Below are 13,567 nucleotides of genomic sequence, written 5' to 3' on the forward strand. Positions count from 1 at the left end.
GTTATAGGGCATCAAATTTCATCTCAACATGGAGAAGAATTTTTCTAAAAACTAGGGTTTTGATAATAGGCTTCCTTTCAACGTAATGAGTTTCCTGTCATTAAATAGAGGCTTGATAATTATCTATCTGATGCTAGAGTAGGATTATCTTTTAGGATACTAATCTACTAATTTCTTGATTTATCTCACTCTCTGACGCCCAATACAAAGACGTATCACACCAAGCAACTCTGAACACAATCCCTAACATACAGTGTAACTTTTCTTTTGTCTTTTTCTATCAACCCTTCTGCATTCACATCTCTGATTTCCACAAGCTCTATTGTACAATTACCTTTTAATTCTAATATCTAAAAATGCAAATACTATTTCTTTTTGCAAATACTATTTTTTAAATGTGTATAGTATCTTATAGGTTATAAAAACAATTCCAAATACATTAGTTCATGTGAACCTTTCAAAATCCTTTGGCTGAAAATATAATTATAAAATTACTAAGTGTCATAATGACAGTTCCTGAACTACAGCACAGTAAAAAGAAATTACACATCAACTATTCGGGACTGTTGCCTATTTGGATTTGAAAGGCATATTCACTGACTTTATCCTTTTCTGCCACTATATGACCAACACCTGTATTTAAGGCAACCCTTAAATTTTAAGTTAATGTGACAGAGGAGAAACACAGTATTTTTATTTTTAAGGATATTAATCCCTGGCCTTTAAAACAAAGTGAAGGAGTACTTCTATCTGTATCCAAAAGGGTTCACTAAAAATTACCTGTTGCAGAATCTGACTTTGTTTCAGAAGTGGGTGGTGTCTCACAAAGCCCCACATTTCTGGACTGAGAGTTTTCAGAAGTGTTGTTAGGTTCACATGAGGTGGGTGGAGTAGAGACTGAACTTTCTAACTGGCTGCCATTTGCCACCGATGTTTCACCTTTTAATGAGTGCATCTAGGGAGAAAACACACTGGAATTTAATGAACAGGTAAGCCTCTAAATCTCCAGGCAGATGAGGCCAAACTATAATTAAGTCAACTGTCTCTGTAGGAGGGAAAAGTACCAAACTTTCCAAGTAGATGATCCTAAACTGTTTAATCCTAAACATGGCATAATCACACTGTGGAACTCAACTACAATGTGACAAGAGCATAAAAAAAAAGCACACTGATTTTCCTTCAAATTAGAATTCAAGGAAAAAGAGTTTCAAGCTATCTTAGCCATTTGCCCAAAGAGGATGCTAATGAGAAATTAAGTTCCTCAAAATGTGTCAAGCAATACAGTTTGGAACTTTTAATATGCAATCTCTCTCTTGCAACAAAGTAACAGTGATGTGTATTAACAGTTGAGTGGAGAGTAAGAAGTCACTCATTAGGTTCAGGTACTTATAACTTCACAACGCTATTTTCCAAACCAATCCAGGAAGACTGTACTTGCCACCTTTTAAGTTAAATGGCATGACAGGTTTCTGATTATACAAAGTAGCTCCAAAAATATTCCAATGTCAAGTTTCTGACATATCATTTTCCCACATTTATAACAAAGAAATTCTGTTCCTTCTTACCTGCCGGACTTTGTGAATTCTGGTAACAAGTTCATCTGCAGAAATACTTCCTGCTATCACTTCCAAGGGAATTCCACTGTCTCCAATAAAGAAACTGGATGGAACACACACTACGGGATCTGTACAACTTAATTAAGTCTAATGATTCATGAAAAAGAAGGGGATAATTTTATGTAATACTATTGATAACAAAGCAAATCTCTGTGAATTTTACAATGTTATCAGCTAACATGTTTACCAAATAATTTCAACTGCCATTATCAGTATGCTTGTCATGCATGTGATAGGTAAACTGATTTATGATTTATTTGTGTTGTAAATCTGAGAACATCCACTACATTCCCCTCTATTGTAACTTTTACATATTTTACCTCTAGACAGCTTCTAACATTCCAACCAAACTGCTACATATTGCTTTCCAGATACTGACATTAAAAAAAACTCCCCATAGATCCCCTTTGCTACAATGTATTATCTCAAAGGACACTTAGTAGTATGGTTTCCATAAACAAGAATGCATGAGTTCCTAAATGAACAATTTTGAAATCATGAATTAACCAAAAAAAAAAAAAAAAGGCAAATCCTCAAGCAAAATATGTATCAAACCAATTCTTCATTGAAAGGATACAGATTTGTGAAAATTGTAGGCAGGCTTCACTGTAAAACAAAATCAAACAGAAAATCACTAGATGCATCCAAATGCTTCCCAAATACCCAGTTGTTTTTATAAAAATTTACTGTACCAATTAAAAGTATTTTTCTGAAAGGACCAGTTCCTTTCATAGTCATCTGTTACAAGGAGAAAAGTCCAATTCTTATTTTACAGAAATTTTTTTAAAAAAAATAATTTTTAGATTAAAGAGCTACTTGCTCTTGCAACCCACAAACTAGTTGCTGAATTTGGTGACTAAAAATCAAGTTAGTATCTGCCATGTTGCTTCCTCAGTAGCAAGTACACTTGAATACAATATCTTAACTTGTAACAAGAAGATATTAATGCTTATGATTTACTTGTGCAGTACCTTGTAATAACAAATGATTCCAAACAACCTAAATATCCACCAGTAAAAACTATGCAATTATAAAAACGATACAAAAAAGTATGTCAAAATGCTACCACTTTTGTAAAAAAGGGGAGGAAAATAAACAAGAATGTACTGTGAGGGACCTAAAAAAGTCCTTATGCCCATTTAATTAAACAACTTCATTTCCAAAAATAGGATCCAAAAGAGTAGTCAAACTTTCAGAGATAATTGATATACAATTTACAGTAAATTCCAAGTTCTTAGATGCTGAGGATCACAGTTCTTTTGCATTACTTGTGCATGTCACATTGTTGGTTGGTGCACCAGGAGAACAAAAGTTTTTCAGCAAGATACCATGATGTATTATTTGGAAAATGGCAATCAGAACTTAATGTCTCTGATAATGCCTTAGAGAAAAATCAACATTCTTACAGTCTTAAGAGTATCACCATCAAGCACAACAAAAGACAATGGTCATAATACTTTAAAAATTAGCATCTATATAAGCAAACCTTTTGGTATCGATTTTAATAGCAACAAAACTGTCTGAGGATGCTTCTGTCACCTTCTCATCTTCCCAACTTGCAGCCATCTGTGTAGACTGCTCATCATCACCTGTAAAACATTTCAAGGATACTTATAAGGCCAGTATCTGCTGATTCTTTTCACTCAGAATATGGAATTTCAACAAATACTATTTTCTACCAAATTAAAAAATTTCCCATAAAATGCAAAATTTGACTATATGCACTGTTAACATGATAAAAAGTCGTGAAAAAAAGCTCAGAATGCTAAAACAAACAAAAACAAAAAAGAAACAGTAATGAAGATGTAATGAAAAAGAATGAAGCTGTCTAGACTTTACAATTTTCTAAAGAAAGGCATCCAAATTATGAAGTAAATAGTATCAAAATAATTAGAAGGCATAGTAGAAATGTACAGTGGCTATTTTGTGCTTTGTGCACGTAATTTTATTTTCTTTTTTAAAAGATCTTATTTATTTATTTGAGAAAGAGAGAGCGCGCACAAGTGGGGAGGAGAGGGAGAGGCAGGCTCCCTGCTCAACAGGAAGCCCAAGACAGGCTGAATTCTGGGACCCCAGGATCATGACCTAAGCCAAAGGCAGATCCCCAACAACTGAGCCACTCAGGCACTCCTGTATATGTGATTTTAGAAAATAAGTGCATAACACACTTCCTTTATGTAGCACTTTTCTGCCGAGTTCAATTTCTCCACACCACAGCATCACTCTCCAGAATTTCTCCAAGGTAGACAAAAGCAGGTGCAATTCTGATTGCAGTTTGGGACTTGCCTTTTAGTATAGGAGGCATGATAATTATAAAAGTTATGCTGATCCACAGGCATCCGGGTGGCTTAGTTGGTTAAGCATCTTTTTTTTTTTAAGATTTTATTTATTTATTCATGAAAAACATAACAGATAGAGGCAGAGACACAGGCAGAGGGAGAAGCAGGCTCTATGCAGAGAGCCTGATGTGGGACTTGATCCCAGGACTCTGGGATCACGACCTGAGCAAAAGGCAGACACTCAACCACTGAGCCACCTAGGTGTCCCTAAGCATCCACTCTTGATTTTTGCTCAGGTCAGGATCTCAGGGCTGTGAGACTGAGACCCTACTGTGGGCTCCACACTCAGTGGGAGTCTCCTTCTCTCTTCTTCTCCCTCTGCTCGTGCACGTGCACACACTCTTTCTGTAAAACAAATAAATAAATCTTAAAAAAAAGTTACATTGATCCAAAATTCATCCATGGTGATAGAATTCAACAGTGACTACTTGGGTGAAGGTGCTACTGATTGGAAAAAAGCATGAAGGAGGCTTTTGGGGGTGCTGGAAATATTTCTATCTTATCTGGATGAGAGTTATACCAGTGTGTTAATATATAAAAGTTCACTGAGCTGCTCACTTAATATTTTTCACTTAATATACTGTATATCATACATCAATGACAAAAAAATTTTTTTTTAAGATTTTATTTATTTTTTCATGAGAGACACAGAGAGAGAAAGAGAGAGAGAGGGAGAGACACAGGCTGAGGGAGAAGCAGGCTCCACGCAGGGAGCCTGATGTGGGACTCGATCCCAGGTCTCCAGGATCATGCCCTGGGCCGAAGGCGGCACTAAACTGCTGAGCCACCAGGGCTGCCCCACAAAATGTTTTAAAAGTTATACCCATCAAGAGGTTGCTTCCTTTTTAGCCTTATAATATCTAGACATTGACATAACCACTTAGTGGTGGGCAGAAGGAACCTTACCCAAGTAGGTCAATGAAAAATATTTCTGAGGTTTAGCAGAGCTAAGTGCTTTCTCAAGGGTGAACCACCTCTGCCAATTTACAGTCTAAAAAAGTTCTCAGGTCACACTTTTTTGTTTCACAAAAATGAGATAATTCTGTACCTACTCTTCCATAAACTGTTTTCTTCTCATTTGCAGCTCCTTTTCCCAATTTAATCCACCCTCAAATGGTCTCCCTGGCTCCATCTATTCTCCACCCCGCCCCCATCAAGACAGCTTTTTTTTAAGACAGCTTTTATTGTATCTTTAAAATACCACAAATAGGGATCCCTGGGTGGCGCAGCGGTTTGGCGCTTGCCTTTGGCCCAGGGCGCGATCCTGGAGACCCGGGATCAAATCCCACGTCGGGCTCCCGGTGCATGGGGCCTGCTTCTCCCTCTGCCTGTGTCTCTGCCTCTCTCTCTCTCTCTCTCTCTCTATCATAAATAAATAAAAATAAAATACAAAAGATTTCTGTCTAAAAAAAAATCATTTAAAATACCACAAATAAATCTGAAAAATCATCCAGCAGCTATCTAGCTGTTGTTGTAGCTGGACAACTTAGATCTTATTCCTCAGCCTGCTGAACTGTTCCTTTTTCAGAAACATAGATAACTATCCAAAAATTTTCTGATATCTTTGTTTTTAAATGTGTGGCTTGCTAAATCAAAGCAGCTAACTTTGATACAAGTCCAATGTCACTTCCTTCAAGAATTAACTCATGTTTCTGGGCTTGAGATACTGAATAAGCAACACTGGGCCTCATCTGAACCCTGCGGGTGTTTTTCACTCAAGAAATTCAGATCTGAACAAGAGAACCATTCTCCTGAATAAATGTTGATGGGAAGTGAGCATACGCAGACCTCACCTTGTAACGGAAGCCGAGTGTAGGTCCCTTGAGCTTTTTTTTTTTTTTTTTAAATAATCTCTACATCCATCATGGGGCTCAAACTCACAACCCCAGGTCAAAAGTCACATACTCTACTTGACTAAGCCAGCCAGGAACCATCGCCATCATGTACGTACTGTACGTTAACTACAGGTAGTGCAAATAGGGGCAAGTTCTAGTTCCCCATCATTTGTCAACTTGGAGCCTCTTCTTTTTCTCTCCAAGGAGACGGGAGTTCTACACTGATGTGATTGAAATTCCTTCAAAGGGTTCCTCTGAGGCCTTACATAATAACTGTGCATCTCTTCATAGTGAGGTCGACATTTTCTGGCATGACACCAGCCTGACATCTGAATGCAGCAGATGTGGCAAAGCTTGCTCAGGCTATTCTTAACACAGCAATTTTCATCAAAAAGTTGTATCACATCAATCCTCTGCTCAAAATCCTACTCCCAATTTCCCTCATAGTAAAAGCCAAAGTCTCTTGGAATAGCCTCACGCTTCTAGTTACATCTCTGGCCTCATTTCCTCTTTACCTTCTTTCATATTCTGCTAACACAAAAACACTCACTTTAAGGTCTTTGTGCTAGTTGTTTCCTCAGCCTGAATGGTCTCCCCTCAGATTTTTACATGGTTAACACTTAACTCCCTTAAATCATTATTAAAATATTATCTTTTCAATAAAGCTTTCCCTATTCCCTACCTTAAAATGACAGTCTTTAGGGGCAGCTGGCTGGCTAAGTCAGTAGAGGATGCAACTCTCAATCTTGGGGTTGTGAGCTCAAATCCTATATATATAATATTATATAATAAATATAATATATATATACACACACATGCACACACACACATATATAAAATAAAATAACAGCCTCTAGACAGTCCCAAAATTCCCTAATTTCGTTTCTTTCCTTGTAATACTTATGACCTTCTGGTAGACTATGTGCTTAACTTACTATGTTTATTGTCTGTCTCCCTCAACCAGGCTCCACGATACAATACAGGCTCCACGAGAGCAAGTATTTTCTGGAATGAAAGCTAAACTCTTGGGGCACCTGGGTGGCTCAATAGTTGAGTAGCTGTCTTCAGCTCAGGTTGTGATCCTGGGGTCCTGGGATCAAGTACTGCACTGCGCTCCCCGCAGGGAGCCTACTTCTTCTTCTGCTTATATCTCTGCCTGTTTCTTTCATGAATAAATAAAATCTTTTTTAAAATTTTTTTAAAGATGTATTTATTTATTCATGAGAAACACACACACAGAGAGAGAGAGAGAGAGAGAGAGAGAGAGAGAGAGAGAGAGAGAGAGGCAGAGACACAGGCAGAGGGAGAAGCAGGCTCCATGCAAGGAGCCTGATGTGGGACTCGATCCCGGGTCTCCAGGATCACACCCTGGGCTGCAGGCGGCACTAAACCGCTGCGCCACCGGGGCTGCCCTAAAATCCTTTTTTTTAAAAAAAGCTAAATCTCTGGTATAAATATCTTGGCATATCTACAATAATTGACTAATGTTGCACACTTGAGTATATTTTCTATGTGAGATGAGATCCAGGAATAGGAGCTTGACAAAACTGGCCATGGAAAACTGAACAGGGACTAGAATGCATCCACAGATCAGGACCAAAAAGAATGCCTATTAACAAACTCCCAGATGTTGAGGAAGCAAATGGGAAAAACTATCATTTGCAGTGACATTATTCTGGGTATCCCATCACACACTATAGGGTGAAAAGTAAAATTCCAATTAAATGACAAAATTATCAACCTGGAAAATAACTATATGGGAACATTCTTACTACAAACACGTTTTAGAGAAAGCTGTGAAGCATGAGACACCTTTTTTATTCATTTTTTCATGCATTCACTATTTTATTCCACATTTACTACTTAGTCCTAGGCATTAGGCTGCAAACTAAGTGTGAAACAAATGAGACATTGCCCTCAGTGGAGCTTAAGAATATAAAGGTACAAAAAAATGTACTTGTTTAGTAAACAGTTATAAATAATTATAGTAATAAACACTGTGGAAAAAAGAACAAATCTAGGAGAGAGAATAATGAGACCTTTTTTAGATCAGCCAGGAAAGGCTTCTCTAGGGCAACATTTAAGGTAAGACCTAAAGGATGAAAAAGCTGAGCCACGTCAAGAGCCAGAACAGTTCACTAAGCAGGACTTTATGTGTAGGAAAAGGCCTGTGACTAGGAATGTCATGAACAGGGAACACAAGACAAGACAAGACAAAAGGGTTGAGAGACAAAGATGAATTCCACACTTCGGATTTATCCACCTGGATGTAAAAGTTGTGCCATTTACTAAATGTACAACACTGGTGGGGGAAAAAAACAAACTCAGAGTAAATACATTTTCACACTTGAGAATCCTATGAGGCATCTAAGTGGGGCTGTCAAGTGGTAGCTTGAAGTACAGATCTCCTACTTCTGAGGTTGGTACTTTTTACTATGTTGTACCATGTGGAGAGGTTCCCAAATATCACATCCCCATTAGCAGTGTGTGTCCATAATTCACTCTAATGGCAGCAATAGCAGCTTGACCAACAGAGATATAAGGTTGAACAGAATTACTTAATCCACTGAGACCTTTTTTAACTCTACAGAGTAAGATTAACTGCCAACTTCAGTATCTTTAGCTTCTTATTAATCAGTATATGAACTATGCTATGGAGTTAGGCCTAAAATTTTAGCAGAAACTGTTGTGTTCAGAGATGCCTGGGTGGCTCAGCCCGTCCGTCTGCCTTCGGGTCAGGTCGTGATCCTGGAGTCACGGGATCAAGTCCCACATCAGGCTCCCTGCAGAGAGCCTGCTTCTCCCTCTGCCTGTGTCTCTGTCTCTCTGTCTCATGAATAAATAAAATCTTTTAAAAAAAATAAAAAGAAAGAAAATGTGTCCTTCCTTGGTAGTATCAGCAATATTCAAAGTTAAAGACACTTAAAAAGAATGATCAAGGGTTCCTGGCTGGCTCACCTGATAAGAGCATGAGACTCTTGATCTCAGGGTTCCGAGTCTGAACCCACATAGGGTGTAGATATTAAAACTTAAAAAGAAACAAAAGAACAATACCAACTCAGAAGCAAAGAGTTGCAGACCCTAGTAGAGCCAGGAATCCCAACCCAGAAAAGGTCAACTAGTCAAAAATCTAAAAGCTTTTTGTGGTCTGTGTGAATCAAAAAAGGCAGTAAATAGTGTCTGTCATTAAAATTTTTTTTTTTTTTTTTGTCAAGAAAATTTTAGCCCAGAGACACCTGGGTGGCTCAGCAGTTGGGCGTCAGCCTTCAGCCCAGGGCGTGATCCTAGAGACCCAGGATCGAGTCCCATGTCGGGCTCCCAGCATGGTGCCTGCTTCTCCCTCTGCCTGTGTCTCTGCCTCTCTCTCTCAGTGTGTCTCTCCTTAGCCCACTGCAACACAAGTCTGTGAATTGACACCTTTGCTTCAGTCTCCCTGTCAGATATTCTACCTTCCCATGAACAGAATAAAAATCTTCAGTTTTTAGGGGATCCCTGGGTGGCTCAGTGGTTTAGCGCCTGCCTTCAGCCCAGGGCCTGATCCAGGAGTCCCAGGATCTAGTCCCACATCGGGATCCCTGCATGGAGCCTGCTTCTCTCTCTGCCTGTGTCTCTGCCTCTCTCTCTCTCATGAATAAATAAATAAAATCTTAAAAAAAAAAAAAACCTTCAGTTTTAATTCAATTTTCGTAATCATAATACTTTGAAAATACTTGTTAAATTCTTGTCTGAACTAGTAGTAATCTCTCCAGTTTCAATACTACAATTTTAATTCATGCACGAAAATTTCACTAAACAACTTGCCTAAAGTGCTTCCCACTTGAGGGATTATATGAACCAAAATAGACCCCTAAGATGACTTCATCTCACCTGAAAGATATTTTTTTAATTTCCTACTGAGTTGGTTTATTATTGTTGAGGTATCCCATACAAGAAAATCATGAGTTCTGGATATGAACAAAGGTCTACACAACATGTTAAGTGTTGCAGTTTCAAGACCCCGCTGTCTACATATTCCTGGGGTGAAACTAATCCTACCTAGTGTTGGAGATTAACTTCCTAGAACTCTAGAAAAGCCAAACGGTATTTTGAACAGGTCAAGGGACAAATTCCTTTGACACACTGCTTAGTCTTCCAACATTCAACTGAGTCAATGATATTCTACAAGCATCTAATAGGTGCTCATCAGTAAAGGGTTAACTGAAGAATGTATATATACACACACAGAGCCCCAAAGACCTCTAACTTTATCTTGCTACATAAATAATCAGCACTACTGTTTCCAAATGTTGGTTAATTAAATCTAACATTTATTTCTAATTAACTATTTAGCCTAAAAGTGCCTTCTAGGAACACTGAGACTACCATAGGGGCACCTGGTGGTTCAATCAGTTAACTGACTCTGGATTTCAGTTCAGGTCATAATCTCACAGTCCTGGGATCAAGCCCTGTGTTGAGCTCCGGGCTCAGCAGAGAGTCAGCTTGAGGATTTCTCTTCTTCTGTTCCTCCTCACTTTCTAAAGTAAATAAATAAATAAGTAAAAAAAAAAAAAAAAAAAAAAAAAGACTTCTATAATCCTAGATTTCCTGATTTCTACACCAATTTCATTAATATATGTAGTCTACAGTTGCCCTATTTTTCTCAAGAAACAAAAAAGACACCTTGAAGCTGCTAAAAAAAAAAATTTGTCAAGACAAGATGGAAATACTTTTTGTGACCCTAATGCATGTCACTTAACCACTGTGGACATAAATTTCCTCAGCTATAAAATGGGTGTAATAAAACCTGTTCTACTTACCACAGGAATCAACTGAAATTTATTTGAAAAACATCTTAAAGTGCCATAAAACTATTACCATACTCTCAATAAGCAGAGTTATCATTTCATTTTCCTTTCCTTTTTAATCCCACTTTTTTTTTCCTTACAGGATTACAGCAGTTATGTATGCGAAATTCAACTCTAAAACAGCATAGGAGGATCAAACTGCTCTTCTAATTAACAACACTGAACTAAAAACTTGGTAGGACTCAAAACAATCATCAATTTCAAATCTGAGGTTAAGCGAAACTCCTATTTTAGCATCTGTTCTTCGCTGCAGTGCACAAAGTTACAGAGCTGTTATCTGGACTCTCGAGAGTCGTAAGTTAATAAGTGCACCGTTATTAAACACAAATAGTTGAAATAATACATCACGGGGACGCCCTGGGTGGCTCAGCGGTTTAGCGCCCGCCTTCGGCTCAGGGCACGATCCTGGAGACCCGGGATCGAGTCCCACGTCGGGCTCCCGGTGCATGGAGCCTGCTTCTCCCTCCGCCTGTGTCTCTGCCTCTCTCTGTCTCTCATGAATAAATAAATAAAATCCTAAAAAAATAATAATACTTCGCGAAGTAACAGAAGTCACAAGCGCGAATTTGATTCATGTCATGAGAATCAGCAAAACCACACAGGCATAGGTTTTAACTGTAAATCCCGAAGATCTCTGTCATAAAACAGGGCAGTAATAAAAGACGGAGCAAAACAAACCAGAGTTAACACAGGATAAACGAGTTAGCTCACGCTCTGGAAACTACAGACACCAGGCTAGGTAGACGACAAACACGAACGAAGGACTCAACGTCGACTCCTTCTCAGCAAACGCACAAAAATCAAGTTGCGACTCAGCAAATATTCCACCTTAGATTCTCTGCCCCCCTCATAATTATTAAAAAAAAGAGAAGAAGAAAGAAGAAAGAAAAAAAAAAGAAAAAAGAAAAATCCAACCTATATAAAGCTCAAAAGTTTGCGTTTCAGGAACGTGCGACCGCCAGCAGCCGTGAACATCAGGTGGCTTCTCTTTGTGGCTTACCGATGACACAGCTTTCTTCCTGACAGTCCACAACTAATCACGAACCCAACTGTCTGCAGAACGACCTGCCTCTACCCGCACCTAAACACTCAGGCTACACCCGCGTTCAAGCGTCGCGGAGCGCGTCCGGGGGGACAGAGAGATGACCCGGGCGCCGAGCAGGCGCTGCTGGGTCCCTGCGCCAACCCCGTGCGGGGCGTCCCGCAGCGCGGCGGGCGGTGGGCGGTGGGCGGCGGGGCCTGCGGGACGCGGCCCCGGGCCCAGGGCTCCGCCAGGGCTGTGGGCGGGGCCCCGCGCGCTCCGGGGGCGAGGCGAGGACTGCGCCTCAGGCCGGGGTGAGGGGAGAAGCGGGCGCCGGGGGCCCGGCCAGGCCCGGCGAGCCCCAGACGGAAGACGGAGGCGCTGGGAGGCCAGCGACGGCGGCCCGGGTCTGTCGGAGCACCGAGCAAGGGCAGGGGCGCCCTGGGATGGGAGGGAGGCCGGAGGGGCGTCCGGCCACAACTCGGGCCCCCGCCCCCTTCACCTGCCACGAAGACCACGAAGACCGCGCCGCTCCTCTTGGCCGACGCGATGGCGGCCGGAATGGCGCCCTGGAACCACAACATCGCTCTCCTCGGGCCCAGGCGCTCGCTCCGAGTGTCGTCGCCGCGGTCCCGAAGCGGCCCCGCCCTCCCCTTCGTCTGGCCCCGCGGCCCCCGCACCCCAGCCGGTCGGCCCCCCGCCTCCGCGCAGGCTCGCAATCCAGTCAGCAGTCCCTCGGGGTGCGCGCAAGCGCGCGGGCCAGGCGCTCCCTGCGTCCCGTGACGCAACACGTCGCCGTCGGCGCCACGCCCCTGAGCCTTGTCTCGTTGGCACGTTGGGGCGTGCGCGCAGCCGCTGGGCCTCAGACCCCGCCGTTCCGGAAGCGGAAAAAGCCGGTGGGAAAGATGACTCGCCGCTACGGCGCGTCGGCGGCGCAACGCGCGAGGCATGACGGGAATGGTAGTCTTCCCAGGCTTGTTTTTCCCCTGGTGCGGAAGATGTGACTGTGGTTTCCGAGGGAACGGCTGAAGGGGGCAGCAGTGAGCGCCTTTTCTCAAGTCGTAAAGGAGGGGAGCGGACCTGGTGCTCCTGGTGGAGATGCTCTTGGACACCTTACGTATGGAGGAAGTCGTCCTACCCGCCCCCCGCCCCGAATAGAGCCCTAATTGTGGACGATGTGATTCTTTTTTTAATGATTAGCGGCCATTGTGGGATAGGGGGTGTTTCTCTGTATGGAACGAAGTGGGCTTTGATTCTGCTGAACTTGTCAGCCCAACTTAGAGGAAGAGGGTGAAAACCACCACAGTCCCCTTCTGTGGTACCAGACAGCCCCTGACCCCAGGGCAGCTGGAGGGAGAACGCAGGGCTCCGGCAATTCACTAGTTGTCGGCTAGACCTCGGTCCGGAACCTCAAAACACTGGCTATGCTGTTGCCACAGCTACTTCCCAGAGTAACTTGAAAACAGAGAATAATCGGGGTCCCTGGGTGGCTCAGCGCTTTAGCGCCTACCTTTGGCCCAGGGCGTGATCCTGGAGACCAGACCGGGGGTCGAGTCCCACGTCGGGCTCCCTGCATGGAGCCTGCTTCTCCCTCTGCCTGCGTCTCTGCTTCTCTCTCTCCTCTCTGTATTCTCATGAATACATAAATAAAATCTTAAAAATAAAAAAAAGAGAGACAATAACGATTCATTTTCCATGGTAATACAAAAGAGGAGGACAGGTAATGCTTTTGTTTACAATTTCATATGAGAATGTCCTCTAATCGAGATGTGGCATTTTGTGGTTAGTTGCTATTAAAATAACTGATCTGGAGCTCAGGCTGGCTAAGTCGGTGGAGCATGTGACTCTTGATCTTGGGGTGTGAGTTCCAGCCCCATATTGTGCATAGAGATTACTTAAAAATGAAATCATT

General features: G+C 41.8%; 1 protein-coding gene across 1 annotated transcript in view; it reads right to left on the bottom strand.

Moving 5' to 3' along the window:
- Nucleotides 1–12,316, bottom strand: part of UBXN4 (UBX domain protein 4) — a 47,552-nt gene extending 35,236 nt beyond the window's left edge. Inside the window, exons 1-5 of the mRNA XM_055316101.1 lie at nucleotides 12,158–12,316; nucleotides 3,103–3,205; nucleotides 2,194–2,222; nucleotides 1,566–1,684; nucleotides 781–955 (exon numbers count right to left, since the gene is read on the bottom strand). Of these exons, the coding sequence (XP_055172076.1) occupies nucleotides 781–955; nucleotides 1,566–1,684; nucleotides 2,194–2,222; nucleotides 3,103–3,205; nucleotides 12,158–12,239 (508 nt within the window). The 5' untranslated portion in view covers nucleotides 12,240–12,316. The remainder of the gene's footprint in view (nucleotides 1–780; nucleotides 956–1,565; nucleotides 1,685–2,193; nucleotides 2,223–3,102; nucleotides 3,206–12,157) is intronic.
- Nucleotides 12,317–13,567: the final 1,251 nt, after the last annotated feature.

This window comes from Nyctereutes procyonoides, unplaced genomic scaffold (assembly GCF_905146905.1).
Source record: "Nyctereutes procyonoides isolate TBG_1078 unplaced genomic scaffold, NYPRO_anot_genome, whole genome shotgun sequence".
NCBI classification, from domain to species: Eukaryota; Metazoa; Chordata; class Mammalia; order Carnivora; family Canidae; genus Nyctereutes; species Nyctereutes procyonoides.